At 41.0% G+C, this 22,803-nt stretch overlaps 1 protein-coding gene across 2 annotated transcripts in view; it reads right to left on the reverse strand.

Moving 5' to 3' along the window:
- Window positions 1-1,827: 1,827 nt before the first annotated feature.
- pcdh1a (protocadherin 1a) overlaps window positions 1,828-22,803 on the reverse strand; it is a 113,449-nt gene continuing 92,473 nt past the window's right edge. For both annotated transcript variants that reach the window (XM_026182570.2, XM_080307017.1), the window contains one exon: window positions 1,828-2,522. In XM_026182570.2, coding sequence (XP_026038355.1) covers window positions 2,152-2,522 — 371 coding nt within the window. In that variant the 3' untranslated portion in view covers window positions 1,828-2,151. The remainder of the gene's footprint in view (window positions 2,523-22,803) is intronic.

Consider the following 22,803-nt stretch of genomic DNA (forward strand, 5'->3'; position numbering starts at 1 on the left):
TCCAGGTCAGTGATCTTACCCGCTGTTTTCAGTTCATGAAGCAGCTAGCCACAGCTATGAGAGGGGAGCTCGGGAGAGCCGTGGGGGTTTAATCACAGTGTATCATGGCTGTTGTTTGAATTTTACGTAAGTCGCTAAATGGCTTTGAAAACAGCATAATGTGCTTTCTCCCCCTCAAGGCAGGATAATCGCCCACCTTATTTAATCATGGCCATGTCCAGTAATTTCCATATGTTTTTGCGTTAATTATTCTAAACGTGGCTTTCAATGGCAGCATGATGAGGTAAGTGCTGATAAAAAAATACCCCCTTTAACTGATTGTAGCTCTGTGGGTGGATTTGCATTATCTGGTGGGTGCCGTGTCCTGGGGTATGCTCACACATGCCCCAGCTCAGGACTTATTACTCACCCTAATTAGGAAATGTCCATTCCAGGCTCTTCCGCCCTTATTCAGAGACACAGTCTTACTGTGGAAATACTATACAGAGGTGAAAGGTATCTACAAATCTAATCAAATCAATGTTTAAATCAAAGACAACGACTAGCTCTTCGATGTTGTAAGGCAGGCTAGTGGAGTCATCATTAACACCCAATTACTGACTAATACATGGTGTCCTTCAGACACACAGTATCCTTCAGATTCACTTGGAAAATCTTTGCGAAGATAAATGAAGCCCATGGGCATGCCCTGTTTTTGTTCTCTACTCAATAGCCAGAGGAGGATAAATGCCTAATAACTTATTAAGCATGTTGTCCTCAATACAAGGAAATATATAATTAACAGGCAGTTGCGGCAAAATTGAGCCATACTCCTACCACTGTCACTGTATTTGCAGGTATTCATTTACTGAAATGAATTACATATTTATTTCAGCTTTTATTGTTGGAATCTTTCATCTCAGACCAACATTGTTAAATCACTCACTTCAGTGTGTATTGAATTCACCTCTGCAGAAGCCTGTGTCCAGTGAGAGCTGACAATTAACATTGAAAATAGCACATACCACCTATCCAGTTCACATCATATTCACGCTCAATAAGTGCTCTATCTCTCTAGTGTCTCTCAACACTCAAGTGCCCTTTCCTGTAAATAATTCCTTAGGCCTTCATTAGATCAACACAAGTTCTCCTAAGCCGTGAGCGGAAAGCAGTATGAGTTTTAGAAAAAATGGACTGTGAATTACACAGAGAGCCCATCTGATTGTCACAACAGAGAAGAGCTTTCTCAACCGATACACTGGTATACTGTCATCAGCAGAGTAAAAAGCCAATCAGAACGTGTCTCGCGAGTACTCTGCGTTTGGTCATTGTGACTCTGGGGTACTGTGGCCAAGTCAACCGTTTTCATGATGAACGATAGGTCACAGTGCTGCGAGTCAGTGGGACATAATGTCAGTTTAAATGCTGCCACACAGCTCTCTCCACCAAGTGGAAGAGCTCTACAGGGAGCAGAGGTAAAGGCCATTCTACTATGATTAGGGGTCGAAGGGGGTGCGTGTGTGTGATTGTGTGAAGCGGATAAATGCCTTCCACAATATTGAGCTCCACTCCGGGAGATGGTTTTTAATCAAGTTTAAACAGCAGCATAAAGAAAAGCTTAAATATGCTAAAACTCTGAGGCATTTTTTTTCAGCTTATGCCAGACAAAAATATATGTAGAACACACCATTCAAATGTATTTACAGCACTGTACATTAAGATAGACCATTTTATTTGATTGTTAGTCAAAAGTGTTAAGCCTTTTGATATGGCCTGACTGGCTGTCTATTAAATTAGATGTAGCAATGGCACAAGAGCACTGATCACAACTTTCAGTTTCAAGAGATCACTTCACAGAATGGGACTTTGCTAACTACAGTAATGATTAGGTTCAATCTGTGTTTCCTATTCATCTGACTGAATTGTATCCCATCAAGATTTCCAATAAATAAATGAGTGAGTGCATCAATTAACTTTGTGGAGTCACTCATAAATATGCTAATAAATTAATATTTTAAGGAGAAAATGAGAAAAGCAGTGATCGAATGGGTCACAGCCTATATTGTTAACTTCAGATTGGGCATTGGCTTCAATGTGTGGACAGCCTGTTTCTCCTTCTTGAGGGGAGTGTGTATTTTCTTTAATTGTGTATTGATCAGATGAATATGTTCCTCACAGGTAAATTTCTCTTTTTGGAGTGTGAGCAGAAGGAGAGGTGGGTGGAAACTCAGAGGCTACGCTCAGGGGCACCTCCTCTAAGGGGCAGTCCTGATTGGCATCATGACCACTGCTGGAATAGGCACTGCGGGAGGGCGGAAGGCGCGGCCGATGCTCCTCACCACCCAGCCTGGCGTTCCCATTAGCCAGGCGTCCCAGGCTCCCTCTGTCTTGGTAAGGCACGAAGGTGGAGAGTTTCGGGGGGTTCCTGGTCTTGCGTACAGGGGAGGGATGCCCAGGCATCCAGCAGGCGTCTGAATGGCCCAGTTCACTGCACTCGGTTGTGCAGTTTCCAGTCATTGCCACATCAGGGAGGGAGCGGATATCTGTGGGCAGGAGAGAGAAGAAAAGCACCATCAGAGGGAGTTTCACAGCGACAAACACTGGAGCAATTTTCATTTAAAAAAAAGTTGTAAAAAGGCATTTGTGAACAGAAATGGTGTCATTTGAAACACCCCGTGAAACCCACCCCCCTCCTTGAGATCTTTGCAGCTGTTGCTAAGCAGTAAGCAGCAGTTGCTATGTAGCTGTTGCTATGCACTGTGTAATGAGCACTACTGTGTGTGTGTGTGTGTAGCCCACGAGCTGATGTGATACATTCAAGAGACGGCATGCTGTGTCTATGTCATTTAGAAGTATCCAACAGCAGTTTGTCTGCTATGTTTGTAATATATCATCGTGTTGTTAACATGTTCAACAGCAGTGAGTTAATTTCTATTAGTTGTGATTTGCATGCTGCAACTGATGCTCCAAGCAGGTGTCAACATGAAAAAAAAAAATACTACAGGAATGGACATAATGGAACAGCCACACATACTGGGGAAGTACAGTGTTTGGTTACAGAGAGAATAGCTCGATCCCTCTGGGCAAAACCATTGCTGAATGAGTTATTGATTGACAGTACTGAAATGAGTTCCCCTGCCCTTGATTCTCATCAATTTTTTATTCAACTGTTCCTAATTAAATAAATGGGTCCACGACCCAGTGACCTCGTTTCACTGTGGAAGCTGTGAAATCTTCCAAAATAAGTTTGCTTCAGCTAGCTCTCACAACTCACATGTTTCTCTCATGCTTGTAAAAGCGACAAAGGCCCCATTTATTTATTCATCGCTAATGTTCAGGTGCCAGGCAGCAGACTGGTTAAGCAGACCACCTGTTGACAAACTAAACATACAGCCCATATTAAATTTAAATACCACTCAATTTATCTTTGTTATCCCTTCAGACTCAGCCTGAGATGGCCAGATCAATGTCTGAAGAGCAGACAGCTGAGATCTGCGTGTGCGTGCAATGTCGCTGATGTGTAAACTTTTGATTGCCGTGATAAATGCATTACTGCAAATGCCACAATAGTGACCACACCATCGAACGAGACATCCGTCGTGGGAGAGCTGTCTTGTTTTGCGGCTACAGGACGGCGCGCGAATGAGAGCAAATGTTCTTGTTGAGAAAGCAGAAAGTCCGCTGCTGAAAGAAGCTGGTGCATGTGAATGATGTAACCACAAGAGGTGACGTATTAGAGGCAGCGGTTCACAGCTAACAGAGAAAATGCCAGTTTGACTGTAAGCCTGTGAGACACAACATCAGTATTGTGCTCATGACCAGTGGCAAGATAATTATCTCACAAAAATGCCAGATCTCTGAGGCTACGGGAAAAAACACAGAGAAAAAAGCACAGCATCTGGTTCAACGAAAATTCAGTCAATCAAAGGCGAAAGTGGGAAAAGCTTGTGTGCTAAAGATGTTAAAAGCTCTGATGTTTACTAAAAATAAAAGCATGGCATTTAGCTTAATTCATTGTCCCTATTTGTGTCTAAAATATTCATTTCCCCTGGGTAAGCTACATACAATTACCTCTTTGTTTATTAAAATAATAATAATAATGATCGGGCATCTATTGTTGCAGTTAATCTCATTGTTCCTGTAATCCTAAACAGCTAGATGTTTAGGCTATTTAATACTTTCACTTCACAACTGAGCACTGTTCTTACTCATGCTTAATTACATCATTATGCTTAAGTGGCAAATTCCTATATCTGTTTAGTAGGTCAGTGTCAGCGAACTAATATTAATTTCATAAGAATGAACAACACTTTTATGGTTGATTAAGAACAAGGAGCTACAATAAATGAGGGATGCGAGCATGTACACGTTGAGGTGTGTGTGTGTGTGTGTGTGTGTGTGTGTGTGTTTATTGCCTCATGCAAGATGACTGGAGTTTCATTTTCTCAGTTCCGCTAAGAGCATTGTCTGTATGCATCGCTGCAGCAAAGTGGACTCTTGCTACAAAAAGATGTTCATGGGAAGAGAGCTGGAGAGAGGGTTGAGGAGTCTGTTTCTAAGCGCAGGCACAGTTGTGTAGGAATCTACCCCAAAAGGATTTCACACTTGATTAAAACCTCTCCACAGCTTCCAGGAGGTTTATGCCACACCAAGAGGGCCTCGTGTTAAAATCAGCACAGCTCCACATCTACGAATTACTGTACAGGAAAAAGGAAAGACTTCACTGTACTGGTTTCCGAGAGACTTCACATGCCACAACTGGGCATGTTCCTTATAAATTAGGCATTGCCATTATGTGTCTGCATATAGGACCGCAAACTCCTGAAATTCACAAATGTCCTGTTGGTCTGTTTAATTTATGATTTCTCTTTGAACTCAGTAGAGATAAATGCCATATAGGGGAACACTGAATACTGTGACGTCTTCACTCACTGTCAGGTTGGTTATTGACTTCAGGTCGGCTGTATTTTTTATTTTTTTTACAAAATATAATGTGGAATTATTTAACTAAAAGAAAACATGTAATGTGAAATGATGCCATGCACCACTGACAGGAATTAGAGCACATTCTGAGCCACGCTCATCATCATCAAGGGCCAGAAAATCAGCAGTGACAGCTAAATACACGACTAGCTTGCCAAAGTCTGCCATTTTCTTCCGACGGTGCCAAAGTACATATCACACGTCATTAAGCGAGAACATACAGCAGATACTTTAATGTCAGATATTTTAGTAGGCCATTACCTTGACTGTTAGTGCTTTATCTAAATTTCATATGGTTTTATTTATAATCTAGCTTTGACATACAAGCTGTTCTTAATGCACAATTTAGCGAATAGCAGGGGTATATTCAACTTCAGCTCGCTGTGCTGCTGCATGCTGTCATTAGCACTCTGCAGTGCGTGTCATTCCCAGCCACCCATGTCAGCTCAAAACAGTTTTTAACGTGCAATAATAATGGATTAGTTATTGTGTAGTGATGACAGAATGTTATGATAGTGTGTCTCATTTGTGAAAGCACAAATTTTTACATTTGCTTCTACTGACCTTTCTGTCACACTCAAATCCATTTTCACACACACACACACACAAAATCAATATTGGTAATTATACTTTTGTGTCCGCCTTTTGCTGTGGCCATTAGCCATCTGTAGCTGTACTACAGTCCACTTACAGTGTGGCACAAAACTGTCCACTCTGTGCATCAAAACACACTCCCACGCTTAGCTGAAATGATCATTGTTTGAATATTTGGTGGACACAATGAAGCAAATGGGTCAACCACAGGTTGAAGGAGCAGCCAAAGGCGCAGTGGGAAAATAGGTATTTTCTCACCCACTCAAGCCTGTTTTCTGCTGTACCTATACCTGAAATAAATCTGCTCACAGTCTGGAACAAACCCTTTAGAGTTTATAGTCGTGTATGTCATGGATGGCGAGCCAAGGTGGACAATTGAGAACAGATGGGCAAACCACAGCACTATTATGCCAGTGGCTGAAACAGGCTGACTGGATTTAGAGAGCTTGCGATTTGGTTTTGAAGAGCAGTGACTCAATGACATTGCTTCCTTTCTGCACAGCAGAATCCTTTTCCTCTAGACTCACAGAAAGATTGCACCTGTAGCGTTCTCCTTTTATAGTGGGTCAGTCCCATCTGCTTGCTTAAAGCAATATCATGGAAAAGAAAAACAGCAATTTCTACCTTCTCCCAAATTCAGAACCACATCAGCGACTTGCAGTGAACCTTAGCCAAGCTTCTAAAAGCACCTCAGCTGCAGTAGCATAACATGTACTCCACAGTGCAGTTACAGAGTGGGGGTACACACAGAGCTTAACCCCCTGGCTGACAGATACATGTGAGGGGTGGGTTTGCATGCTGCTTGCATCAGGGTGCCAGTGGGAGGTGTTGAGTGTCTGAGGCAGGCTTCCTCATCGTCTGATCCCCTGCCCACGGGTATGGGGGAAGCTGCCTCTTCCTGAGATTTCACACTGCTCCTCTCTGTTTGATTGCAAATGCTGCCTCTCCCCACCGGCTGCTTTCCAGCGTACGCGCCAGACCGCTATGATCGATGGTGAACAAATATGAGAGACCTACAGCTTACGGAGGGATAACAGTGGAAAAAACCCAGCTACAATCATTTGGGAGTGTGCAAGAGATATCAACGGTATATTTGTGGTACCTGCAAACAGTTTATGAGGTAAATGACTACAGAAGTTCCAACAAACAAAAGGAAGAAGAAGAAATATCCCAGATCACAGACGTTAGTGTGTGTGTGTGTGTGTGTGTGTGTGGTGGCTATCGGTATAATAACTGGGTGTGAATGCATAGTGTGGCTGTCATCCTCTGGGAAGAAAAACAAGAAACCAGGATTTTGTATTTCTTTAGCTATGACATGTCAAGCCTTGTTATTCAAGTGTTCTCAGTAAGCACAGTAAGCAGAAGCTACCAAAAACATTTTTTTCTCTCCAGAGGAGTACATTTTTAAAGGACTGAAACTTGCTACAAGTGCACAAACATAGTGTTGACATGCACATTTTCCTTGCTCATTGTAATGGAATCCAGAAGAACAAAAACAGAGTTTGTAACCTCAGACGTGCACTTTCACATCTTGCCAGCCTAACTAGAACATGCAGGCTTGTAAGCTTTGTCACCTTAACTACACAGAAACTGATGGGTGAGATAAAGCACGGTAAAGCTCTTTTTGTTATAATACTGTGGCTAAAGATGATGTAGATTTCTTAAAGCATCGTTTTTGTGGAACAACCCCCGCTTTCAAGATCAGTATGTTTTTCTTTCATGAAATGATGCTCTAAAGATGACGATGTTAAGCATAGTTTAGTTTCTGTTAACGAAAAACTTCAGTCTGTTTGAACTCTTAATGGTTGATTGTTTTGGTGGAGACAGGTTCAGCAATTCTCAGTGAAACTGTACAGAACATGATGGCAGGATAAGAATGTGTATTGAGTTTTAAAACGCATGTCAGAACCTCCTTCAAAGACTCTTTAAGATCTGAATTCTCAGCTTGCTGAGCGGGCTGGCCTCTCGCTGACAGAGGCTGATGAGTGGACATGTCGGCCAGCCGCACGTCAGGAAAATATGCTGTAGATGGTTCATTGGGTGATGGTACACCTCCTGTCAGTTCTCTCACCATCCACCATTTTGTCTTAGAGTTCCTGTATTTGAAAACTGCCTTTTGTGTCACTGCGTCTGACAAAGCCTTAGCACCTGCTGACAGATCACGCTATGCACCAGCTCCTCCAATTGAGAAGTTGATATGCGGTGTGATATGTCAACCAATACTAAGGCTTTGTCAAACTGTGACACATACGCAAGGCGTCTTCAGATAAAATAGATTCAAAACACAGGTGATAGGCTGGGAAAGATAGCAATACGCTTTGTTTCGTGAGTGATATAATTGTTTCTCTGTTAGTGCACAAACATGTGTTTGAAAAATGTGTGTGGAGAAAAGCTTCATGCTTCTGCTGACAGTTGTATGTTTGGCTTGCCGGCCAATTACGGACTGGAGATTGGATCCTGAAACTTGACAGTATTGATCTGTAACACCTGGGGCCTGTACTACCGAGTAAGTTCAACATATCATTTCATTATCACGAAACTTAAATTCAAGCTATTGCATTCCTGTAACCAGCAACAAGGTCGCCAGAGACTGGGGAATCTGTTTAATATCAAATATTATTTGCAACTAAGGTCAAATGGATTTTGGAAGAAAGAAATAAAGTTAAAAAAAAGGCTTAATCACCATGTTAACCAATCTCAATAAAGAGCTTGCAGAGAGTGACTCTTTGTAAACTGACTGGGGGCATATTTAGGTTAGGACAAAAGCATGATTATTATACCTTTATCTATGAGACATATTCAAAGGAGTAGCATGATATAGCATCTGAAGCAAATTTTGCCTCGTTGGACGTTGGAGTCTCTCATTTCCCTCCACAGTCCAAAAGCATGACTTAACAGATAATTTTAAGTTGGCTGTGAATGTGGATTTAAACATGAATGGCTATTTGTATCTCTGTGTTATCCCTGTGATAGATTATTTCTTTAAGGTAAGCTAATGTTTCACAACAACTTCTCAGTATTAAAAGGTTGACAGGGATTGTTTAAAAAAAAAAAAAAGGATTCTTGAGAATTTTATTTTATTTTATCATTACAAATAACCTTTGATTTAATCATTGTGCTTCATATGATAACACTAGAGAATAGCCCTAACCTCAGTCCTACTGAAGAGTTGCTGAATATGCTTAAAAAACAGGTCTGTGCCGAATAAATAAATAAATAAATTAACTCTGCCAATTCTGCGAGAAAGAGCGGTCAGATATCCAGCCAGAAGTTTTGCCAGAAGCTTGCTGATGGCTACCACAAGCATCTGACTGAGGTGAAACTTGCTGAGGGACATTCAAACAAATATTAGTGGGGGTGAAAAAAGAAATGAAAAGAATCCTTAAAAGCCCAAACTTAGCATAAAGTTCATGTCCATATATATGTGGATGTATCATGCTTGTTACTCTGCATGTTTTACGCTACTAAAGTAAAACTAATTACCTATATCACTTCACCTAAATCTTTTATTAAGGCAGTCAGCTTGGAAGCTTGGAGACTATAAACAGTATTACTCTGTATGCTGTATTCACTCTCATATTCATTCAGAGAGAGCTTCGGGGACAGAGTTGAATGTGCGCATTGAGTTTGAATCACATTAGTTAGACATCAGTGATCTACTGTAAATCTTGAAATTTGCATATGTTCTTCAGGCCAATGCAGGTATTTTATTAATGCTGTTCATTTAAATCTTTACCGTGGGCTGTGCCACATTTGATGAAGGATGTAATGCTAAGCAGGGAGACACTGATTGTGATTAAAATATACAGTTTCAGAAATATGTTAACTACGATGCTAAACACAGTTAAATACAATATAAAGGGACATGAATTATTTGTCACTGTCAATACAGTCGAAGAACATCTTAAATTAAATAAGAAGTAAAATGATTACATACACATTTTAGCTTTGCAGGTTTTTTTGCCAGTGCTTTTTGCAGTCTTATAATATATTTATACTTGCATAATTATATTTAAACCCACTTTGCTTCTTCCGCGCTGTGGTTCTCTTACTCCTGAAATAGGAAACCTCAAATTTCCCATTCAGTTTTCCTTATAATTTAATTAGAAATACTCCTGGAGATGCAGACAAAATCCCTGTGGTGTTGGGTTGTGACTGAATGCTCAATAATCAAGTGTTCTTTTTTTTTCCTTGATACAACTATATAACATTGTGACTGTCATCAGCATATAAAAACTTGATTTCTAGCTAATAATCTGATCAACTGCTATCCTTTGTGCTCCTATGTGTCTGTCTGAAGTCAGTTGCTGGAGCAAATTAATTGATTATTAAAAGGCAAAATGGTGTAATGACTGGTGACAGTGCTGAGGTTGGAAGAGAAGATGAAGCCGAGAAATGTGACCACCAAAAATACCTTTTATGTGAAGTTTACGGTTGGGAAATATTGTCATGATAATTAAGCGGAGCGTTTCATCACCCAAGCCATTCTCTGATTACTGTGTGACATTTACTTCAAGAGTCACTTGTCTATTCCTGTCTCACACCCAAACGTTCTTTCTTCCTCTTGTCTGAATGTCTCTTTCTTAGTCCCTGCCTTTGAAGCTTTCCTTTCCTGCTTTAGGCCCTTTCTATGGCCCCTTTCAGAGTGGCAGCACTTCATGGCCACATACTAGCAGGTAGAAGATGTTTCATTTTGTAAATGCTGAAAAGAAAATCTAAACATTGAGTCCCCGGCCTGTTAGTGTTTGTCGAATTCAAGTTCCAAGAAGCACAATATACTTAATGAATATTAATGTTCTGCTTTTCAAATGACAGCAAAAAAAAAAAAAAAAAAAGTGGTTGCACTGGAAACATTTTTTCCCTCATCAATAAGAAAATCAAAGCCTTCCTTACATGTGATGTCCATGTCTAATTATCAAAGAGGAATTATTTCCTTCTCAGGATTTTCCCCTGGAGTATATTTCTATGCAGAACTTTGATGCTCACTATCTTTCGCTCATTGATCTTATTGACATGCAACACGGATGTATTCCATAATCCATTTGTTGTTCTTCCTCACCTTTCGATCAAGATGGTATCGCTTTGCTAATTCTGCCTTTGATCTCAGCAGTCTGCAATGTGAGACATGGTTAACTTGGGAGCACTAACATTAGCTGCTAATTAGCCTACACCTGCACAGGGCTTTGAATAAAAAGAATAGAAATGATAAAGTCACACACAGAGACTGTATCCAATCTGAGGTGATATATTTTTAGTAGGTTACAGAACCTCGCCTACGGCATGTTCCGTGATGACTTTTAACACCTAATCTTAATTCATATCCTTTAACCAGAAACCAATGTGGCAGACTTGGATTTATAGCAGAGTATCTTTTCATCTACATGTACTGAAGGCCATGTATTGATGCGATATAAAGCTATTATGAAAAACTTTAAATAAAACATTAACAGGAGGTACATAATTTCCACCACCAGTATGGACAAACATTGACATAATCTCACAAAATCCGATCTTTAGAATCGCGTAAGCCGCCCATGTGGCAGATAAATAATGACCCAGGAGAGGCAAAGCTTTATTCGACTATTTACTGTAGATAGTGTTGCTGCATGACTGACAATTCTCTGGAAAGTCAGCATACTAACGCAGTGAGATGGAAAGCTCTGTTACCACAATGCTCTCAACAATACAGCTATGTGTTTGGAGCAGGACAATTCAAATTTGTAGCACAGCGGAATATGAAAATTGCCTTTTGTGTAGCAGAAATTCTACAGGAAAAGAACAGCGGCAATCTCCCAGTGCTTCTCCACCCATTTATCCTCTTTTTTTTTTTTGACAAGGCTTTGATTAGGGAAAGGGGAAAAATAACACATGGAATCAAAAACATGATTGAATATGTAATTATTAAAGGAAAATGAAAATTTCAGTTTTTAAATATGCACGAAGACGGCAGGGGGTCATCAAGCTTTTAACACCAGCTTGATTCGGCCCTCTCCTGTTGTTCTGATCTGTTGCGTTTAGCTGCTACTGTTTGACTTTTATGAAGCTTTTGTTTGGTGAAGAATAGTCAACTTTGATGTTTTTTTGACATTACTGAAGTAATCATCTAATAAAATAACAAAATGAACTTAATATTTTCTCAGTGGAGAATCAGGAGTAGTTGTAATGTGGCCTGTCTGGGAGACTGAGTATTTTGGTTACTAGAATGAGGACCACACCTTCACTTAAGTAACATCTAATATATTAAAGGCACTTTTAAAGGAGCACCATAAATGTTTTATCAGCTTAAAATGTCATAAATGGCCAGGACATATACTTCATTATGAGATAATAAAATGAAAATTTAATGCACTGATGGGCAAATTGGGTCATGTACACAGCAGTCGTCTGGGTCTGTCTGTGACCCTGGGTGTGCATGGCATGCAGTCCCTGTTTGGCTAAAACATGTCTTTTTTTTTTTTTTTTAGTGTTACATTTTAACTACCATGTAATTATGCTTAGTGGGAGGCAATCAAGTGCCATGGTAATAAAAATAACTAAGTGGTAAATCAATACCTGAAGGAAAAAAGCAAATACCAAAGGCACAACAAGAGTAAACATCTGAAGATTTTTCTTTTCATTAAAGTGTCTTCTCTCGCCATCTGTTTTCTCAGGGCCTGTGGCGGCTGTATGTTTGATGGGTACCTCATCTCCAGGCTAGATACTGTTTCAGTAGACAGCTCATCAAGATGAGTGACAAGTGTTGGGGCCTTGCACATGGCATGACCATCCAAGAGGAAGTTACCCAAAGGGAAATTGAAAAAAAAAAAAAGGAAAGAAAAAGATATAATTTCTAAAGTTAAAAGAGGTTGCATGAAAACCAACAGTACATGTCTCTGTTCCAGCTCTGTAGTTGGGAACTAGAAAATATCAGTCACGATTAAACAGCAGAGTCAATACACGCTCTAATTAGACCGAAGATCTAACAGGAATCCATGGTGAGACCGAGCTGCGTAGTCATGCAATATTCTGTCAGAATTACTTTGCCTTGAAACAAGGACTATTTAGGGATAGTCCACTATATAATGTAGCTTTAAACAGAGTTTTGAAAGATCCAAAGAATTTAAGAATTGATTAAATAATCAGTGAGGTGCAACATGGATCAAAAACACGGGCAGGGCCCTGGAAATATCCTGATGATTTAGTTCAGTATGGAAGTAAAATGTCAGTGATGTCACCTTAAATGCACAACTGTATTATATTTGGCCATGAGGGTAAGCAAGACTAATTCAGGTCATTTTATTTAGCTCGAGGCATGTATGCTATTGACTGCCTGATATACCATGTTAACATAAAACTGCAAATTAAGAATTGATTCTTCCACCAGAGGAAAAAGCGAGAGAGATTAAAAAAAACGCACGGTTCCTTTTCATTCTGTGTTCAGAGGACAGTTTCAGTTTCACTGGATGCAGGCCTCATTGAGTTTGTATGGTCCCCGAACTGTAGTGAATTCTGCGATATCTGTAAGAAAGCCTTAAAGCGAGAGCGACTCTGTCCCTGTGAGACTCACTGGAAATAAGGAAATGCATGTCAGACCCATACAGTACAATTCCAGTCCCTCAAGTGCCATCCATCATTGAAGGGCAGAACACTAGTTAGAGGGAGGTTCAGCGGCTCTCAGTCCCCATCACAATATGATGGAAAGATGACCCCCGGGCTTACTCTGATGCCGGCCTGAGCTGCCCAACCAACTGAGGTTGAAGTGGAACTGGCCCCTAGCCAGCCTCTCCTCCCCCCCGATGCATAGCACTCTACCTGCTCTATGAATCACATAGACTGGGTAAGACCCAGTGAGAGCAACAGCGCTCTACCACCACTTTCTATTTCTGCCTCCATAACGATCCCTGAAGTTTCAAGTCAAGATCCCCTGGTTCTGCCGGTGGACACTCAGCTGAAAAGAAGCCACGAGCGACGCCAAGCTAATTAAGAAAACTTTCTTTATGTGCGTTTATAAACTTGTAGTTTTAAGCACAAATTTACACACACATCACCACCTCCAAACCTGCTGCTTCAGCACTCTGTTGCCCAGACTCACTGGCACGGCAAGAGCAGGCAGTGTGCTATCCAATTTTTGCCTAAGTATAGGGAGTTATCCACTTTTGTTAGAGTAATACATGAGCACATCTAAAGCTTAGGGATAGTGGCTTAGGCACACTGGCTCACTCATTCATTTTACAAGCTTAGTGCTAAAACCGGACAATTTCAGTGGCAGCATGGTGTAAAAAGCACTATTTATGGAGCCTAATGTGCGCTTATATGCATGTCCTCGCCTTTCAGCACATAATTCTAAACACTTATCTGGGTTTTCAGCCATGTTATATACATGTGGATAAGAGTTGAGTGGCTTGTGTAAATCATATTGAAGAGGGCAATGGACTTGTCCCTATGAAACAGAGACCTTCCACAAATTCTCACATTTATTTGCTTTTTTTTTTTTTTTTTTTTTTTGCAAAACAAGCAATAAAACTGGACAAATATTACAATATTAAGAACTAAAGCCCAGATATATTCCAGGTTCTGATAAAAACATACTATTATAAGGGATGTTACCACAGCCTTTGAGTCAGCTGGTCACAATGATGAAACTGCAGAGAAATCACGTTTATGTGTAAAAGAAGGTAGTCTGAAATCAAATGCAAGGGCTAGATTTATTGGGATAATGGGACTTCTGTTCGGGTTCCATCTATTTCACATGTGGCTGCAATCTCTGGCACACAATAAGTCAGTTCACTCGAAGAGACAATAAGCCAACTCTGTACTTTGCTACAGTTAATGGTCTGAGATGTAATAACATGTCCCTTCTGTCACAAAGCCCCTTTCAAAGGTCTGCAGTCATTTGACAAATAGTCTAATATGTGTGGCCAAAGTTTGGGATGAGAGCACGGGGCTCATTGTTAGTGATCACACAAGCGAGAGCACATTTTCAAATTGGGCAAAGGAAAATCTAGACACATTCAAAACTGTGACGTGTTGACACATCATCAGTGCCATTTTGGATTCAGCTGTATTGTCCCATGAAGTCATTTGTAAAAGCGTTATAGTTTACCATTGTCCATGGTGTCAAAGCCACATTCAGGTTATTGAGTTTAATTCTGCTCCAGTTAGGCTCTTCCAGTGACCTATTTGCTCTGAAATAAACCTACAAACAATCAGGGGGTAACAAAATAGCAGCAGCTGATGTGAGCATAGTGTAATGCGTGTGCTAGAATGAGCTCAGGATTATAAGCGTATTACTCATGACAACATGCCTCAGGGGACCGCTTGTAAGGACTTTTTTTCTGCAGAAGCCTCCACAAACTTGCCAGTCCCATGACCTGCCCCTTCTCTGGGTGGTGGCAGTTCCAGCAGTGGCTGGCATAGGCCACAGTGCTGTTGTAGCCTGGCATACTCTAGTCCACTCAATAGTACAAACAGGCAGAGACACTGACAATGTATAATGGCATCAGTTGGAAGAAACTCACACCCCTGCATCAGCATGCTTTACTGGCACCTAGGCAGGAGCCCAAGCAGGCACTCATGGACAAATAGGCTCAGTTATTCCATCTTTCAGTTTTTTGTTTTTTTTCCGTACATCTTTATTTGCTAAATAATAATTTCCTTATATATATATATATATATAGATATATATATATATATATAGATATATATATATATATATATAGATATATATATATATATATAGATATATATATATATATAGATATATATATATAGATATATATATATATATATATATATATATAGATATATATATATAGATATATATATATATATATATATATAGATATATATAGATAGATATATGGGATGCACCGATACCACTTTTTTGGAAACGAGTACTTGCATTTCAGTACTCGCCGATACCGATACCGAGTACTTAATAAAAACATGATTTAAATTTGCAGGTAACAGCTTTAGTCCTATAATTTAACAAAAACAAACAAACAAGGGACTAGTTTGGAATTAAGAACATTTATTTAAAATGAAAAGCATGTTGCATGCAACATATTACAGAATAAATAACATCAGAGGCTAGTGCATCGTAGCTGCACACTTTTTTAGTTAGTTCCTCAAAGGGGGCGAGGATGGCAACAGTCGTCTCCATAAGAGCCCATTGGTGAGCGGTGAGATAGTCAGGGAGTTCGTGCACTCGCTTTTGCTCAATGAGGGACTGGAGCAGGGGTGTCAAACTCAAATACACAGTGGGCCAAAATTCAAAACTGGAACAAAGTCGCGGGCTAACGTTAATATTTATTGAAAAAAAAAAATCTTCCTCCACATATAAGAATGAATCTTTTCTTATGGACTCAAATAAGTTTTGCTGGAAAACTGAATATGGAACAAATTTGGCCCGCGGGCCAGAGTTTGACACATATGGACTGGAGCATGTAATACGTGCTGTTCCAGCGTGTCTGTACGTCCTGCTGCAGTCTCTTTATTGGCTGGTTGAGCTGTCCCTGAATGTCCTCGAGGCGGGAGTAGGCTAAGGCGGAATGTTTAAAATGCCCAACTATTTTCCGTCCCACTGCTACAGCATCAGCTATGCCCCTCTGTGCTAATAAGCGTGGGGGCGGGCACTCAGCGCCTGTGATTAACCCCTTACATGCCGCTCAAACATAGACAGGTCTCAGACCGTGGTATCGGTCCTCGGTATCGGGGGACTTTTAATGAGTACGAGTACTTTAGAAAATGTGGTATCGAGGCCGATACTGGTATCGGTATTGTTGCACCCCTAAAATATACATATATATATATATATTTTTTTTTTTAGGGGTGCAATGATACACAAAATTCACAGTTCGGTTCGATACTTTGGTGTCACGGTTCGATATTTTTTCGATACAAAAATTTTTTTCATGCTTTTTAATTTGTCATTTATTAAAATTCTAAATATATATTTTAACTCAAAAGTACAGTTTTTAAATTTAATGTTGCTGAAACAACAAAGTAATAAAAATAAATAAATCTATCTGATCGAGAAATCACTCATCTTTGGAAAAGAGAGTTTATTACAGAGAAATGGCTCTTTCCAAAATAAAAGCTATACTATACGCTTCTTCTGGGCTATATTCTCAGCAGCATATTAAACATATCAGGTCCCCATAAGGAGAATCATGTGCTAACGGCTGTCTAAATGACTCGGGTAAAGTTTGTAGCATGCGTGCTTGTTGTTTTTGTCTGCTTCCACTTGTCTTTACACTAGGATGATGTCGGAGTAAATGTGCAGTCATATTCGTTGTGTTCCCACTAGTGCTGTCAGCGTTAATCTCGTTGAAATAATAATAATAATAATAATAAATTTTATTTATGAGCGCCTTTCAAGTCACCCAAGGACACTTTACAATAGGATAAAACACTTAGTAAAACAATGGCAGAATAAGAACAATAAAATACAAGCACAAGATAAAATGAACAAACAGTGGATTCACAGTGAATATGCAGATTTGAACAGATGAGTTTTGAGTTGGGATTTAAACTGGGGGAGAGAACCAATATTTCTTATTTCAGGGGGCAGAGAGTTCCACAGCCTGGGAGCAGAGCAGCTGAAAGCTCTGCTTCCCATGGTGGTGAGGCGGAAGGAAGCTACAGTAAGCTGGATAGAAGAAGAAGAACGAAGTGAACGGGCAGAACAAGTGGTGGTTAACAGGTCAGAAAGGTAAGAAGGATCGAGGTTATGAATGGCCTTGAAGGTGAGCAGAAGAAGTTTGAAAATTATCCAGAATTTCACAGGGAGCCAGTGAAGTTCCTGAAGAACAGGGGTGATGTGCTGGTAGGAGGGGGTTCTGGTGATAATGCGAGCAGCAGAGTTCTGAATCAGTTGAAGCTTATGGAGGGATTTTTGGGGGAGACCATGCAGAAGAGAATTGCAGTAGTCAATACAGGAGGTAACAAGACTATGTACAAGAATGGACGTAGAGTGGGTGGAAAGAGAAGCAATCTGTTAATGTTACGTAGATGGAAGTAGGAAGAACGGGTGAGATTATTGATGTGAGATTTATAGGAAAGTGAACTGTCTAGGATGACACCAAGGCTCTTAACCTGAGGAGAAGGGAAAACTGTGGAGTTATCGATGGTGAGTGAGAAATGGCTTGCCTTCAAAAGGTTGGATTTGGTGCCAATAAGGAGGATCTCAGTTTTATCCTCATTGTGTCACAGTCTGGCGAGGGCAGACTGTAGGTGTTGGCAAAAAGGACCCAAACGCAACTCCATAAACTGAACGTGGCGTAGATTTTAACAGAAAATAAGCCGTTTATTGAGGCCAGCAAAAGGGGAGTACAAACAGCAGGACACAGGTGAACACTAAACCATAGCCTAAACTGGGTGAACTAAAGCTAAACATGAAAAACCTTAAACGGGGTGAACTGACATAGAATGCTGAAGTGAGGGTATGGATGAGCAGACGACCTGACAAATGACATGCAAAAACAGAGGACTTAAATACACACATGAGGTGATCAGGGGAAGTGGAGACACATGAGGAAACAGCTGACTAACATGAACCTAAGGACAGGAGCAGTGAAGCTAAATACAAAGAACCAAGAACACACGACTCCTTCCAAAATAAAACAGGAAACATAATGAAACGCAGACATGACAACCAGAACTTGACAACGTAAGACACAGACATGAAACACATGAAGAGCAGGGGAGACTTAACATGGGTTGGAAACACGAGGGGGAATTAATAAGAACTAAAATCACCTAGGCATGGTAACAAATGAACTTAGAAAACCTGAAGGGCTTAACATAAACTATAAACATCAAAATGAACTAAAACTCAAAACACTGGGTCATAAGACCCAGGACCGTGACACATTGAGCTTTAGAAAATTAGAGGTAAACCAGGATTTTAACTCGGATAGACATTCTGTAAGGGAAGAAGGTGGGAGGGAGGAATCAGGTTAGCAAGAGAGATATAACTGGGTGTCATCAGCAAAACAGTGAAACTGAAGATCAAATTTGCGGAAGATGGTACCTAGAGGGAGGATGTATATTATAAAGAGAAGAGGGCCTAAAACTGAGCCTTGGGGTACACCAGAGGTGACGGGGAATAGACGAGAGCGGAATGATCTTAGTTGAATAAACTGGGAGCGGTCGAGGAGATATGATTGAAACCAGACGAGGGGTGTGTCAGAGATGCCGAGAGAGGAAAGTCTGCTTAGAAGGACAGAGTGAGAAATGGTGTCAAAGGCTGAGCTCAGATCTAAAAGGACGAGAATGGTGAGAAGACCAGAGTCAGCTCCGATTAGAAGATCGTTAGTGACTTTAAGTAGAGCAGTTTCGGTACTGTGACATGAGCGAAAACCAGATTGAAATCTCTCGTAGATGTTATTATTAACCAGGTGTAAATGAAGTTGAGCTGCAACCACTTTTTCGAGTATCTTAGAAATGAAGGGTAGATTGGAAATCGGACGAAGGTTGTTAAAGTTGTTAGGATCTAAGGAAGGTTTTTTCAGTATAGGAGTGACTAGAGCAGTCTTCAATAAGGAGGGAACGATACCGGTGGTGAGAGAAGAGTGAAAGATAGCAGAAATGAGTGGGAGTAAAGGCTTTGATTTACATATTAACTAGGAAATATCAGATAAATCAAGAAGATGAAAAGTGGAAAACGGCTCAAAAAGGAGAAGAGGTTCTGGAGAGGGCGTAGACACAACATTTGATCTGAGTTGCTGGTGGATGTTATTGATTTTCGTAGTCCAGAACAGCATCAAGGAGTTGCATGTTTCAGAGGAATAGAAGTTCGGTGGTAAAGCGTTGGGGGGTTGAATTAGCTTGTTGAAAACTGAAAACAGAGTCCTTGCATTACCCTCATAAGAACTGATAATACCAGAGTAGAAGCTTTGTTTGGCCTTGTTAATGGAGTCTTTATACTGAAGTACGTGGTATTTATAGATTTCTGAATCAACAGTTAAACCAGATTTCTTATATTTATGCTCTAGCTGCCGAGCTTTGGCCTTCAGAGCTCGGAGGTCAGAGGTAAACCAGGGAGCAGAGCGAGCGAAGGAAACAGAGTTGGTTTTTACAGGAGCCAGAGAATCAAGGACAGTGCGTAGACAATTATTATAATATAACAACAAATCATCAGGAGTAGAATAGAAGTCCAGAATCTGAACATTGTCCAAACTGGTAGTGAGAATGTCCATATCAATGTTCTTGATGTTGCGGAACGAGATGAGACGGGTTGGCTTGGTAGAAGAGCAGCAGAGAGTGAGGTTAAATGAAAGGAGGAAGTGGTCAGTTATGGGGATTTCAGTAGCAGAAAGATTCGAGGGAGTAAGACCAGAACAGCAGACCAAGTCCAGGGTGTGTCCTTTAGAGTGAGTGGGAAAGTCGATAAATTGTTTAAATTCAGAGCCTTCGAGACAGGAGGAAAAGTCTCTGGTGAGCAGAAGGTCATTATTGTCCATGTGAATGTTGAAATCTCCCACCAAGATCACATTTGGGGATAGAGATGAAAGATGGGTTAGTAGATTAGCAAAGTCACTGAGGAAGACAGGGTTAGGTTTGGGGGGGCGGTATACAGTAGCTATGATAGTGGGAATGGGTCCAGTCAGCTCACATGCAAGGACCTCTAGAGAACTAAAGGTATCAACATTAACTGGCAGGACTTTCAAGTGCTGGCGAAAAAGGATAGCGAGACCACCCCCACGACCTGAGCAGCGGGGTTTAGAAAAGTAAACAAACCCCAGAGGAGCAGATTCGTTTAGCTGAGAAAAGTCATCAGGTTGTTGCCAGGTTTCAGTTAAGCAGAAAAAGTCAAACTTACGGTCAGATAGGAGGTCTTGGATGAGAGGTCCCTTACTTGTCAATGAATGAATGTTTAGAAGACCGAAGTTGAGTGGAGTATCTTCTTTTTTGCTAATCGCGGTGGGCGCCCTAGGCAGGTGGGCTAGAGATCGATGGTTGACAGCCCGATCAGGGTTCCTGCGAGGGCGGCGAGTAGCAGACCAGAACGATTTAGTTCCATTGGAGTTATGGAAAATCCTGCGGGACCCGCGATGGATGTATCTCCGGCGAGGCTGGAAAGTGATGCCCGGGTGGTAGTGGAGCTCCGCCGGCGACGGGAGCGATAGCTGCCCGCGAAGGCGCAGGATATAGCGGAACAGTCCAGCTGTAGGATGGTAGACGAGCGTCAGGAGAATCCAAAATAGTGCCAACCAGCTCAGGAACATCTTGGTCCGCATCTTCGATTGTGTGGAGGAAAAGGAGTCGAGCCGGCCGGAGCAACGAACAGGTAGGCTAAAATAGCTCAAACAGTTAAGCTAGTGCTGCTCACTGAGAAGAAGACGTGAGAACACATTCAGCTGAAATAACAGAAGTTGAGGACAAGCGTTGCAATTCAATCCCTGGCAGAGATCGATCTGGTCCTGAGTGTGAATGTCCCTGTTCATTCAAATCTGAATCCAAATAATCCAAATAATCCAAATAAATCCAAATAATCGAAAAATGAACCGGTGAGTAGCGGCAGCCAGACGCGCCAGCGTTCACTCAAGCCGAGAAATGACGTTAACGCCACAACACGGCAAATCTCCGTTAACGAGTTACCGCGGATCACCCCGTGCGTGGGACTGGACGGCCAACACGTTAACGAGCTAACTGCGCTAACCACTAGTTCCCACCAATGTAATTGAGCATTGCGTGGCACATCTGACATACTGTTTTACTTTTGTCCATGATGCGCTTACCTTCAGGATCATGCTTCACATGAAAACCAAAATAGTTCCAAACGCCAGATCTGAATTAGGGTGGGGGAGGTTCAATTTGCCATGTTGCAAGGAGAGCTTAACTTCTGTCTCGCTAGCTTGCCCTGTGCTCAGTGAATCTGCGTTCGACTACTCCACCTAGGCTGCACTGTCGAGCGCTGATCCACTGAGCGCTCAACACAGACAGCATCGTCAGAAGGAAAGTTGATAAAATAAATTAAAAATTTTGTATTGTTTGATACATATGCGTACCGAACCGAAAGTACTGTATCGAACGGTTCAATATCGACCCCTAACATTTATATGTGTGTGTGTGTGTGTGTGTGTTTCAATGTCCTGAGTGAAGACTAGCAAAAACAGTAGTGCTGCCTGTGTGATACTGATATGGCAAGCAGAGGAAAGCAAAGGAAAGCCCCATGACAACAGTTCAAACGGAACAAATATATGACGCTTCATGCATTATCTGTGAGATCTAAGGCAGGGAAAATCAGACAGCATTTCTAAAGAACCTTATTATCATGCAAATGCCATTTTTCCCATTTTATCTCAACCTTCTCAATAGCCCATATGGCAGTGAGTCCGCACAGAGGAAGACACGGGGAGACCTCATGCTGGGCAAGCGGCCACATCAAAATTCCTCCATCTGTGGTCAATTGGGTTTGTGTGTGTGTGTGGGGGGGTGCGCATGTAAGTACCTGTCTGCAATCTACCTATGTCTGTGCTAGCCCTCATATCACAGCCAAGATCCCCATCCACTGATCCCTGGAAGAGTGATTATTGTCTAGGCTGGAGTGAACAAGGTGGGACTGATGGTCAAACCAGTGTCCCAAAAAGAGAGGAGGGCTTATCGTAGGTCCTGGGACTTATTACTCAGAGGTCTGGGATAGGTGAGCCTTTTTTATAGGTTGTATTATGTGACTCCAGCTGAAACACAATATATTTGTTTTGCTTAAGCTAATGTTGGCAAAAATGAACAAAAACTCCAGTCATTCATGTTTTTTCTCCTTATAGTATAAGTGATTGAAAGCAACTGAAGAAAAAACACTTTAAATTAAATCAAGTGAACTCAGGATTAAAGATGATTAAAGATGCCTGATGCTATCTCGTATAACTGAGAGTTTTTTGATACTGATGTCTGTTTATTTATCAAATCCCCAAAACGATGCATTTTCTTTTTGAGCCAATCAGTAATAAATACTGTAAATCACTCTGACATTACCACTAATCAAAATCTAATCAGTAATGTCTGATATAGAGTGGATGGACAGATGGGACAAACAGAGACCAGTCGTCAGTCTATCTGTGATTTCACTGTGGATGACAAATCATGCATCTTGACAGCAACCAGACATACAAGATAAGCAGTTTTCATGCTGTCTGAAGCAATCAATTTAAATGGAATTACAGAGCTCAGTGATTATGATGAGAGTCTATTAAAGTAAAATAGCACTGTAATCAAAATGATTTAGAGATTTAGAGCACGATGCAACACCCGCCACTGCAAACA

Source organism: Astatotilapia calliptera, chromosome 10, assembly GCF_964374335.1.
Source record: "Astatotilapia calliptera chromosome 10, fAstCal68.1, whole genome shotgun sequence".
Lineage (NCBI taxonomy): Eukaryota > Metazoa > Chordata > Actinopteri > Cichliformes > Cichlidae > Astatotilapia > Astatotilapia calliptera.